The sequence below is a fragment of the Chaetodon trifascialis genome, chromosome 17 (genome assembly GCF_039877785.1).
Source record: "Chaetodon trifascialis isolate fChaTrf1 chromosome 17, fChaTrf1.hap1, whole genome shotgun sequence".
NCBI classification, from domain to species: Eukaryota; Metazoa; Chordata; class Actinopteri; order Chaetodontiformes; family Chaetodontidae; genus Chaetodon; species Chaetodon trifascialis.
The window spans coordinates 3788502-3800065 of NC_092072.1; the positions used below are offsets into that span (position 1 = coordinate 3788502).

The following is an 11564-nucleotide window of genomic DNA, read 5'->3' on the forward strand; positions in this document are numbered from 1 at the left end:
GCTGCTTTCATTTTACGACTCACACCGAATTCTTTGCTCTTATACGACTGTGCTTCAATGTTACTCCATAATAACACAAACACTGAACACAAACCCAACTTTTGATTACCTGCGTCTGCATTACGCTGCTCTGGGGATTACTCGTCATGATTCATTTTACACATATTCCATTAAATTATTGATATTCCATTTTCCATTGCGTGTGTTTGTTTTACACATTGTCTTCAGCTGCAGTTAATAATGAAATACTGCTGACTCACGCAGCCACACAGTGTTTCCCCTCTCACAGACTTCAGCGGCAAAGCACATAAAAATTACAAATATTGCAAGTGAGCAACATTACGCTTCCAGAAGCAGTCGCATGAAATTTAAATGAATTGCTAATAAAATTCTCTCTCCTCGTCTTCTCTGTGTCTTTTGCTCATTCTAGAAGAGAAGCGACAAATCACTCCAGGCCCGTCGACAGGCGCTGTTATCGGCGGCATCCTCGGCGCCCTCGCCTTCATCGGCATTATCATCGGCATCGTCTTCTTCATCCGCAAGCGCCAAGAGGACGGAGAGTAAGTCTTCATTAGCGATCCTGCGTCTGCTTCATCATTTATTAAACCTGCTGAGCAAAATTAATCTCCTCCTCTGGCACTAAGGCTTATTAAAACTTATTACATGTCAGGAGGGCCCCGGCAGAAGTACCTCGGTCACAAATCCTGACCTGAAGTTTATAGAGTGAGACCGCCTGCACATTTTATTCCCAAAATGCTCGGCCCCCTGCCCCCCCATTCACCCCTGCAGCTGTAAACAGGAATTTTCCCTGTTTTATTTCCACTTTAAGAGGTGATTTTCGCGACTGAGGCTTCCTGTGGAACAACAGGGTCTCCAGCACGTTAACAGTCATTGGTCCCTGTCTGTTTGTCAGAGAGGTTAATCAGATTCACACTTACTGTATGTTGCAAACATGTGCAGCCAATCACAGCGAAGCAACGGCGGAATCATGAGGTCATGAGGATTACCAAAGTTACAAGCAACGATGAGGTTCAGGGTCAAAGCATAAATAAGGAATGACCTCTGACCTCTGTTTTAAACATGACTGCAAAAATACAGCCCTTAAAGGAGCAGTGTGTAAGATTTAGGTCGATCTATTGGCAGAAGATTCATCAGCATGTTTTCTTCAGTGTATAATAACCTGAAACTAAGAAAAACTGTTTTTCTGTTACCTTAGAATGAGCTCTTTATGTAATTCTGCATATTTGTAATACTGCAAATATCTAAATATTACGTTCATCAGTGGGCTCCATCACCACTGAGTTACCTCAATATGACAGACAGTGACTTAGCAGACATTTAAATCTCCAGTGTGTTGGATTGAGCCATTGGTGGCCAAAAAGGCGCTCCAGAGTTTGGTTTGTCCATTCTGGGCTACTGTAGAAACACGGTGATGCAACATGGTGGACTCCATGGAAGAGGAGCTGCTCCCTCTGTAGATATAGAGGGCTCATTCTAAGGTAGCCAGAACATAACTATTCTGATTTTCAGGGGATTTTACGCTGATGAAAACAACATTTCTGCCAGTAGATCCCCTTTAATCCTCCACACTGCTCCTAAATGAAAATAAAGATTCTAACTCTGAATTTATCAGGTAGATAAAAAAGAAATCCAAATGAATGTTTGGACGTGTTAAACAGGCGATTTTCCAGTCATAATGATGATGAACCTGCAATATTTTCCTAAAAACAGCCGTCCACAGAATGTCCAAACAAGGTGTGCAGTGGCTGATGCGTCACCATGCATCAAACCGTCTGTGTCCTCCTGCAGGAAGAGACACACAGGAGAAGACAAGCCACAAACGGAGACCAGGCGTTTGTATCTGTGTGGATTTCCTGTTGGATTTGCGTTTGTTCCTCTCGCTCTGTTCCTCACCGGGGGGACGTGTGGGCTGAGTGTGCCGCTGTGTGTGGAGGTTAATGCTATTATCTGATGGACCTCTGTGCTGCAGCACATTTGCTGTTGAGTTTGTTAAATTCATTTTTATCAGTGTTTTGCAGCGGGACAGGTCTCTAAAATAAAAAGCACTAATGAGGTGATAGTTACTGATCCTGCTGCATGAAAACAAGAGCTTGTGTCTCCTCGCACAAGCATCTTTGATATTACTCAAGATCTCAAACGACATTTTAGCACAACCTCTGCAAACATTAACCAAATCATCACCTCTCTGCAAGTCTCTTGTCCAAACTTGTTATTTAAAGACGGTCAGCTAAGTAGAAATTCTCTTCAAATAAAGCTCATCGAGGACATATTTACATATACGTCTTTGTGCAAAGTAATAAGTTTCAGCATCAGTACTGAGGCAAAGGAGGAATGTTTTCTTTCTTCATTGTTAATACAAATCCACAGATTGAACACTGCGTCTGACTCAAAAGGAATCAGAAACAGATGCATTGTCAAGTAGGTTGTCACATACAAGGAATATACCTCAGTAATTGGTGCGCTGCAGTCACAAGAAGCACAGGAAAAGGAAAGAAAAGAAAAGAAAAGAAAAGAAAAGAAAAGAAAAGAAAAGAAAAGAAAAGAAAAGAAAAGAAAAAACAAGTAGTGCAAAAGTCAAGAATCCTAAATAGAAAATTACAATAGAAATATGAAGGCTAAAAATGCAAAATGCATCTGTTTTTAAGTGGGTTTAAAATGTGCAAAAGATTGACCAAGCACCACAAAACTCACCACTTCAACTGGAAAATGTCCCTTTTTCAAAAGTAAGTGCTGGACTTTGCATGAAAAGATTCATTGATAGACTCTCAGTGGACTAACGACACAATGGGATGTCTTCACAGATCAATATTTCAGGACTTTCTCAGTGTGCGCGCTCTCAGTTGGACAGCTTGTTTCTTTATTTGATACAAAGAAATCTGATGTCTAAAGGAAGCTGCGATCAGTGCTCCATTATCTTTGTCTTGTCTCCGACTAGGGGCCCCCCCAAGCACAAGCCCCCTCCCCCTGTGAAGGCAGGCAGCTCAACAGAGATGGTGAGTGGTCGACGTGGCTTCAGATCAATCTTTATTGTCACCGTGGTTATATTCGGCTCACACATACAAACACACACACAAGCAGTCCATTTGGGCAGTCATAATGGGGCTAATGGCTATTGATTGGAGATCTGAGTTGGCTTATGTGTCGAAATAATTAGCTCGGTTTGTAAAGAGCTCCATTAGAGCGCTCCTCTCCTCCCCCTCCACTTGTTTTATCCCCTCATTCTATCACATTTTGTTGTGCGTGTACCACATTATGTAATGAGACTAAAACTGTGCAATTTTATGCTGATTAGATGTATAAGAGATGTGTAAAAGCCTGTAAATGTCCAGGCAGGGGTCACAGGGTTCGGCAGTGGAGGCTTATTAGACACACAGTGTGTTAGAGAGCAGCTTTTGTGGAAAGTCCAAATCAAACCTCCAGTCTTTGAGGGCAAGTTTACATCAAGTCTTTCAGCTCTCTAAATGCAGAATATTCAGCCTTCAGGACACCAGCGTGCGGGGGTTCACATCCTGTTTGTGCTCATGTTGCGTCTCAAGTCACTGTGGACTGTATTAAACCAGACTGAGAACCCTAACCGAGCGCTGCTAGCACTTTAACAGCTGTTAAAAGCTTTACCAAAATCACAGGACCATTAAAAAGAACAATCAACGAGACGTTTCAGCCTTCACCAGGAAGAATCAGCACGTGACCTGAGATGTAAAAGTCACATGACGACTAAAATGTCACTGAAGTGCGCTTCCTTAGCTGCGTCAACGCTGTCGTGACAACAAGCAGATCATCGTATGTTTTAGAGGAAACAAATGAAAAATGTTGCCAGTGAACATTTAACTGATACATTCATTATTAAGCAAATTTCCTTCAAAATGTATCAGCTGTTGCAAAGCGGTTGTATTTAGTATTGAATTCTGGGAGAGAGGAAAGATTTAGCTTGAGACTGTGTGAAACAACCAGAAACTGTGATGGACGCTTGCAGCAGGCAGTTTGGGTAATAATGTTGCCGTTCACCTCCATTTTCCCTTCAAAACGAGTCTGACTGTCTGACTGCTCGTTTTTCTTGCCCCATCTGACCTGTTTTCATCAGTGTAATCACATTCCCAGATCTCAGCAAATACTTCTGTGAGTGCAGTGTTATCCTGACCAATAAAACGATGACTTCAGCCAAGGGAATAAAACGAGTAATTTTAGAATAAAAACCTTTAAAGCCAGACAGGATCATTTGTCAAGATGTGTGCCCCTTACAGACCTCATCGTGTGTATCTCTTATAATTAAGTTTGACATGAATTTACTGGTTTAACATCAGTAACGCAGCCAGTTAAAGTTTGCTAACATTTGCAGAAATAAGCCACTATTAACTACGGTTCATACCAGACTCAATGAGGCTGCAGCAGCAGATGTCAAATGTCGGCTGTTGCTTGTGAGGAGTGGGTAATTTCTTATTTCAGTGACTTCATAGTCTCTGTTTATGATTCGAGTCTCCAGCTCGGTTATAAATATAAACCTGTTTTCATGCATGGTCTCCAGCTCCCGTCATCTCGGCTGTATTATATTGTTTCTGTTTTGTTCCCGTCCCTGTGCTGATGTGGTTTCTGCTCATGTAGCTGAACAAGCCATCAGAGCCTCCCACGGCCACAGAGACAGCACCTCTCAGCCCGGGAGAGGTTTACTACGAGCCCACAGGGGGAGAGCCTGTCACGGTAACTAACGCACCAACACAAAGCCATGTTTTTGCTCACTGACACACGAGCCACGCTCAGTCACAGTGGGCTCCATATCTGTGTGGACAGCTACACACTGTGCTGGAGGGACGTCATGGTATTTCTACTTTGTACCAATCAATCAAAGTATATTCACAGTGCACTACGACTGTGTAATTATTAAAACTGCCTAAAATTTAATTTAACTTAAAAATGAAAGTCTTTTCATCTCTCCTTAATATCCAATAGGTAATTTGATTGGGGGGTGCCGCCCCCCTTGTTAGCAAAATGACCAAAAAGCACCCCCCCTTGTTAACGTGCCTCCCCCCTCCATCCTCCAGTAGCGGAAGTGCAGGGGCAGAGGGGTTGTTTTGTTGAATATGTTGGTGTTGCCTGTTCGACTCATTGATCCTTTATCAGACTGAGATTTGTGCAGGTTAATCAATGACCTGACTGTGGCTCTGAAACATCAGTGTACTGATAAATCCCTGGTGCTGAAGTAACAGATGTATTTGTTTTAAAGGTTGTTTCAATATGATGTCATGTGCAGATGGAGGGCAGGAAGTGATTTTCTGCGTAGGAAGCGCTATAACACACACTCAAGATGGTTTGCATCATTTCTGGTCGCTCTAATCGATCAACCAAGAAACCACAAGTACCAAAAGTTGTTGTTCATGAGGGAAGAAATTGGCTGAAAAACGCTGGAAAAACCTACTTTTTAACAGTCTGGACAGTCTGTGGCCGGGAGGAGCCGAGATGATGATGATGGTGGAAATGGTTTAACGTTAGCTGCTGTTTTAAATCTATGGTGATAGGGTTGCTAAAAGCAACACGACTATGACTTGTAAAATTGGCGTTAACAGTTTCACATAAGACAGCTGAACGTAAACATTGCACCCTGTTTCGCTCCTCTTTCCTCCATCCCGTCCATTGCATTTTTCACTTCCTGCCCTCCATCTGGATTTAACATCATATGACTGCAAACAACCTGTTGTGTCTTTCTCCACATCACAAACTTTATTGTAATCGATACCTTCATGATCAAAGTGACAGGTAGAGAGAGGATCATAGACACACTGTGCCTGTAGTATTCCTATAACACATCCACCACCGTTCATATCCCATAATCCTCCTGCTTTGTAAAGGGGTTTTACAGTGTCCTGTTTGGTGAGTTGAATGTAGAATAATTTAATTTCATGTAATATGATCTCTATTTCCCTTAAACATGTTCGACGTGAATCTTGCAGAACCTGGATGATGAGACCACCGGAGCCCTGAACGGCGGCGCCCCCCCAGTCCTGGACGACTCGACCAAATACGACAACATCAACGAACTCAAAGACCACGCCGTCGACGGCCACCACGGCAACGACTTGGATTCGTCCAACCGCGAGCCGCCGGCTGCCAACATCTCTCGCGGCGAGAGCTTCGTGTCTCCCGCCATGTATGTGTAGCCATGGCAACCATAGCACCACATCACGGGCGTATGGGCAAGTTCCAGGTCACCTAAATTTGCATGGAAAGCAAAGGAGAGCACACTCGAAATCAGATCTATTACACATGAAACTTTTTAAAATCTGTTTTAGCCAGTTTTAACCAGCATACGGTGACGTTTTGCAGGTCTGTTCATTCTTCTTTGGCGGGCACGTGGAGCGGGTGTTCTGTTTTTTATTTCCTTTTTCACATTTCCCCATGAAACACACGTTTTTATCAGTGTTTTCATTTCCAGTGAAGCTGCTGAGCATTATGATTGTTAGCAAGGGATTTCTCTTCTTTTTTTTTTTAAATCATCATCACATTTCAAATATCTGGAAAAGAAAATCAAAATCAAGTACAAAATATCAAACTTTTCAAAGCAATTTTAGATGCACCGACAGCAGTTCGTGATATCTGACAAGCTGTTGAAATCACGTGTATTGCAAATGATGAGGCGGCTTTTACAGCATGTTAATTACATGGAGAGGTGTTGCAATGTAGGTGAACTGGAACACTCCCCTCAGCTAATTAACACACAGCGCTCTGCTTGTGTGATGCTTGCAAATCCCAATTTCCACCAAAAAACAGAAACAAAAAAGAAAACAGCAAGACAACAGCCTTTTCAGTGGATTCAGTATGAAATATTATATGCAACATTTTGTGCCATGAACATACAATGTCCCCATCGCTGAATTAGTGTTACATGCGAAGCTGCCGGTCCCGGACTCTTCTGTTTACAGCAGTGGAAAGCGATTTGAACATCATCTCCTCTTTAAGTAAAACAACAGGCTCCTGTTGCAGCTTTGTACTACAGAGCAAGTAAAAATACCATCTTTGAAATCTTTTCAAAGTACTTTTCTTCCACGGTTGGCCGGGTGGGTTTGAATTACGTTCAGCTGAATTTGGTCCCGGGGATTCTGCAGCCTGATCATCCGGCTGTTCGGGCAGCTTCGATGAATCACCCGAGATCTTTAAAAAGTATTTCAGTTATTTATCGACTCCCACAATAACTCTGAGAAACAGCCTTCCCCACTCTCGCCCAGGCAGCCCAGTAAAAAAGCATTCCACTTTATTACGCTGTCAAAGGGCCTCGGACCACAACAACCGCCAGAGCACCGAGCAGCTCGTTAGCGCTGACGGGGCGGAAGTGACATCGTGCAGCCTGGCAACAATACGTGATTAAGATTCCACCATTCACATGTGCTGCTGTCAACGGCAAGAGCTGGCAAGGCTGTGTGCTGGGAGAGAAAGTGGGTTTACAGCGAAGCACACACACTCCACAGGGTTCTTACACGTGCACACACACACACACACACAGAAACACCAATGTTTGTATTCAGTCCTCGCCTTAATAGATCACACTATTAAGCTGTTGAAAACGTGATAAGGAATGTATTTTGGGAGAGGGAAAGTGTTCGGCGTGTATCAGAAAAATACTGCCATTACAGCCATTTTTAACTGATTAAAATGGTCACACGCTCTGATACACGCAGAACATTTCACATGGAGGAAATGTGCATTTTGCATTTCAGCCAATTGTCCAGTTGAAAGCAAAACAAACAAACAAACAAACAAACAAAAAAAAAAGCAATGAACAACTATGCCTGGCTGAAACAAAAATTGGTCTTCATAGATGTCAGATGGTACCAAATGATGAACAGTGTAAATAGTATTGATAATATTGATGAATAATATATTGTTGGTGAAATGTGTACACATTAAAAATAAACAAGTGTAGGTGTTATCAGTGCCTCTGTACAGGGGATGGAAGCTTGTTAAATGTCAAATTGAGCGATTTAAAAAAAAAAGTGTATATTACTATTTTAGTTTTCACTGGTACATTGAGGTTGTCACTTAATACTAAAATGTTTTATTTGAATATATTAAGAAAAAAACAAAATGGTGTGGATTTTACTCCTTGTTCATATTACTCTGCATGGCATGATCGGTGGCTTGTTGAAACACTTTCCCAAGGCTGTTTGCGGAATAATCTTCTTCATTTGTAAAACCACTTTTGAATGTCAAAAAAGGACGCTGTGTTTTTTTTTTTATCGCCGTCTCAATGCATCTGTCACCGTCGCGCACGCCACGAGCACAAGTCCAATTTAAGTTGAGAGAGCGGGATTTTTTCTGCCGTGCGACGGCTCAGCGGGCCGCCTGTTTTTGTCTTTAGCGCCGATCCAAAAATGCAGTCAGCATGGAATCGCCGTCTCTCTTGGCCACAGAGTGCAGCGCACACAGAGATGCAATCTTTCCTCTCCTCTCTAATCTCGAGCCCTTGCTTGAGACCTCGGAGGCACACGAATCTTCCTGAGTCATAACGTCGACAGTCGGGCGGAGGCCTGTAGCTGACCGCGCCAGTTAAACTCACCCACAGAAGAACGTCGTCAGGCGGCGGATGCACTGCAGAGCGAACAGTTCGTAAACTGGTAGAAACGCTGATGGAGCTGGCAGATAGAGGTTTAAACCAGAGGAGAGACACATTAATGGAGAAACCAGGCTCATAATAAGATAAACAGGGAGGAAATGTTGGAGGACTGAAAAGATTGCAACGAGAAAACAGAGATTTCTCATCCCAGCTTTCGCTTTCCACGAGGTCGGCGCCAAATGAAATACTTTCCTTTATCTGACGAATGACAATCATCTGTTGGTATTTAACCGTCACTAGCTTAGCAGGAGAGGCTTTTATTTTTCTTTATATATTTGTCGTTTTTGTTGCATGCCAACTGAAATACCGCGACAGAGAGTTTAAGTCACAGCTTTTGCTTTACGTCTTTTATTTGCTTCATGGTAACGGGACTGACTCGTGATGTGGAAACTGGTTAGCTTAGGTGCACATTTGGTTCCCGCCTAACTGCACCAAATAAATAGGGGCTTCTACAGTAGCTAACGGTGTAAACGTTTCCTGCTTTTTGTGTCTGAGGTGCTTGTATTGATCAAAGGGAACATCTGCGTGCTTCATGGAGCTGTGGGATAAAAGCTGTTTCCTTGTTTTGCAAGAGGAGTCGGACCACTGTGCACTGATGTGGCGCAGGGTCAGACAGTCACGTATGATGTGTTTAACAGCCCTGCCACACAACAAAAACTGTCATGAAGCAGAATTAAATGCGATGATTTTGCCCTTTTATCTGTAAATTAATTTCCTAAATTAAATGAATATTTACTTTTCTGTGGATTAATGTTGTTTGCCAGCAGGCCGCTGTTGATTGGGTGAAGGGGAAGAGACAATCATTGGGACACATGATATCAGAGACCAATGACTCGGCAAGCGTTCAGTATTGAATTTCAGCTCTGCCGTCTCATTTGGGGATCATTCAGTTTTACCCAAAGCCTTACGTTTAACAGAGCTTCATTCAGAGATATCTTGAATTGTTGACACTGCCAGGAACACGGTCATGAAACTGCCTCCTGAAACGGAAATTGCAAAGAATTATTAACTCAAACTCAGTTTAGGGGCCGCATTTTCCCAAAAGCATGAGTCAACAGTTCTCAGATTGAGATGTGGGAGAGCTGCAGTGATTTTAAATGGATTAGCTGTTAGATCAAAACTCCGGGTCCGTCCCTTTGGTGGAAGCTGCAGCGTTGCATTTCGGCCAAGGTGCTTTTCTCCGTCCCCCCGCCGCCACCTGTTACGGGTTTGATGCCAGAAATACAAGCTGTGAATGTCTGCGATAACGCTGTTCGCTCTGAATCTGTTTGCCCTCGTATTTTTTCGCCCCCCCCCCTCCGTTCTCTCTCATTCATCCATTGTCATCACAGCTTTTCATCACGGAGCCAGACGTGCCTTCTTTATGTTATTTTTAGCTTTTCAATTCTCACACTTCTTGTCTGACAGTATAACGGATGATGAAAGGGGGAAACACACAAACACAGGATGGGTTTGACATTGATGATGGCAATGCTAAGGAGAAAAAAACACACTGGAGATGTAATCATATTTTTGTGAGTGTTTCTCAATTTTCTTTCATTTATTTTGTTTATCACAGATCGATTATCATTTTGTATGCTTTTTGGGAAACCTATTGTACATGTTTTTCAGATCATTGTCTTGTCAAATAAAATGTAAACCAAAAGGAAAGGAGGTCTGGGTGGTTGTTAACTCCTGACAGCTTCCCAGGATCAAGACTGAAGCAGCACCAACAGCAGACTGGCACACCTGGAGACCTGGTAAGTCCAGACATCTTGTTAGTATCTTCAGGTGATACGTAGATTTAGCTTTAGTTAATCTTCAATCTCAAACAGGGTGTCCATGGAAGGTCTGAAAAGGTCTTAAATTTGATTTTTATGTTCATAAAATGTCATGAAATATGTCATAAAGTGCAGGTACAAGGACTTAACAGGATACGTTTTTCCAAGCAAAGTTTTGCAGTGAGTTGTACGTTAGCCGGTTTAAAGGAAGCAGGAGGAACATTCAACGTTATATTCTGTGATTATGACTGATGCAGAATCAGCAAAGAGAAAAAATAAAGTTTACTGTAAAACAGAAGCAGCTAAAAAGGACGGAGATGAAGCATGGGTGGAAACACGAGTCATCCCTGGTCGGTCATTGAAGAAATGGAGTGATTTGTGGGATTTGAAAGTATTCAAGCTTGATCTTAAATGATCCTTGGTCCTCTTCCTCCTTCCAGGTATGTAATATGTCTATTTAATTTTTGATATACACTGCATGATGTGGTTTTACAACAACATATGAGTTTACTTTGGTGGCGAAAACAGAGCTAGCTAATGCTTTGGCTATCGTTAGCCAAAGCGCAGGTCAAGCCAAGCAAAGCTTTCTGTGGTTAGGAGCATGATGACCAACACACACCAAGAAACAGCAGTTAAAAATTTCCAAAACAGATCAGCTAACAGGATCTTAATGACCGGAGGCGCTCATGGGGAAGTGGTGCTCATGGGAAATGCACTCGTCATTCCATGAAACACTACCGATTTTGTCCAGAGGGGCCGCCAAAATCAACCCGAAATGAAAGAAAGTTCCTTGTAGTTGCTTTAAAAAGTCTTTTTTTCAAATTATGAGAGGCCTTATATGATGAGACGACTCAAAGGATTTAACGTTACGCAAAAAAAAAAAAACATTAAACCCACATTGCTCTCAACTGAATCTATTTTCTTTTTTTTTTTAACATATTATAGATGTTTGGCTCAGTTCTGCTCAGAGTACTACCGATGATGCTAAGCTAACAGGGTTAACAGGGTCAGGGCAGAAGCAAAGTCTTAAAATCTGCAAACGGTATCAGCTGGAATCTGGATGACAGCGTCCATCTTTGTTTGAGCACAGAGCACGGCGTGTTGACGGAGATGAGCAGACTTTTAGGTTATGGCCTCAGCAAGCGTTTCTTACAAGTTAGACGAAGTTAAAACGGACAAAAGTT

At 42.5% G+C, this 11564-nt stretch overlaps 1 protein-coding gene across 1 annotated transcript in view; it reads left to right on the plus strand.

The window, feature by feature from the left end:
• pvrl2l (PVR cell adhesion molecule related 2 like) overlaps positions 1-8724 on the plus strand; it is a 260669-nt gene extending 251945 nt beyond the window's left edge. The window contains exons 7-10 of the mRNA XM_070985053.1: positions 431-560; positions 2957-3014; positions 4621-4716; positions 5964-8724. Of these exons, the coding sequence (XP_070841154.1) occupies positions 431-560; positions 2957-3014; positions 4621-4716; positions 5964-6170 (491 nt within the window). The 3' untranslated portion in view covers positions 6171-8724. The remainder of the gene's footprint in view (positions 1-430; positions 561-2956; positions 3015-4620; positions 4717-5963) is intronic.
• The last annotated feature ends 2840 nt before the right edge of the window (positions 8725-11564 follow it).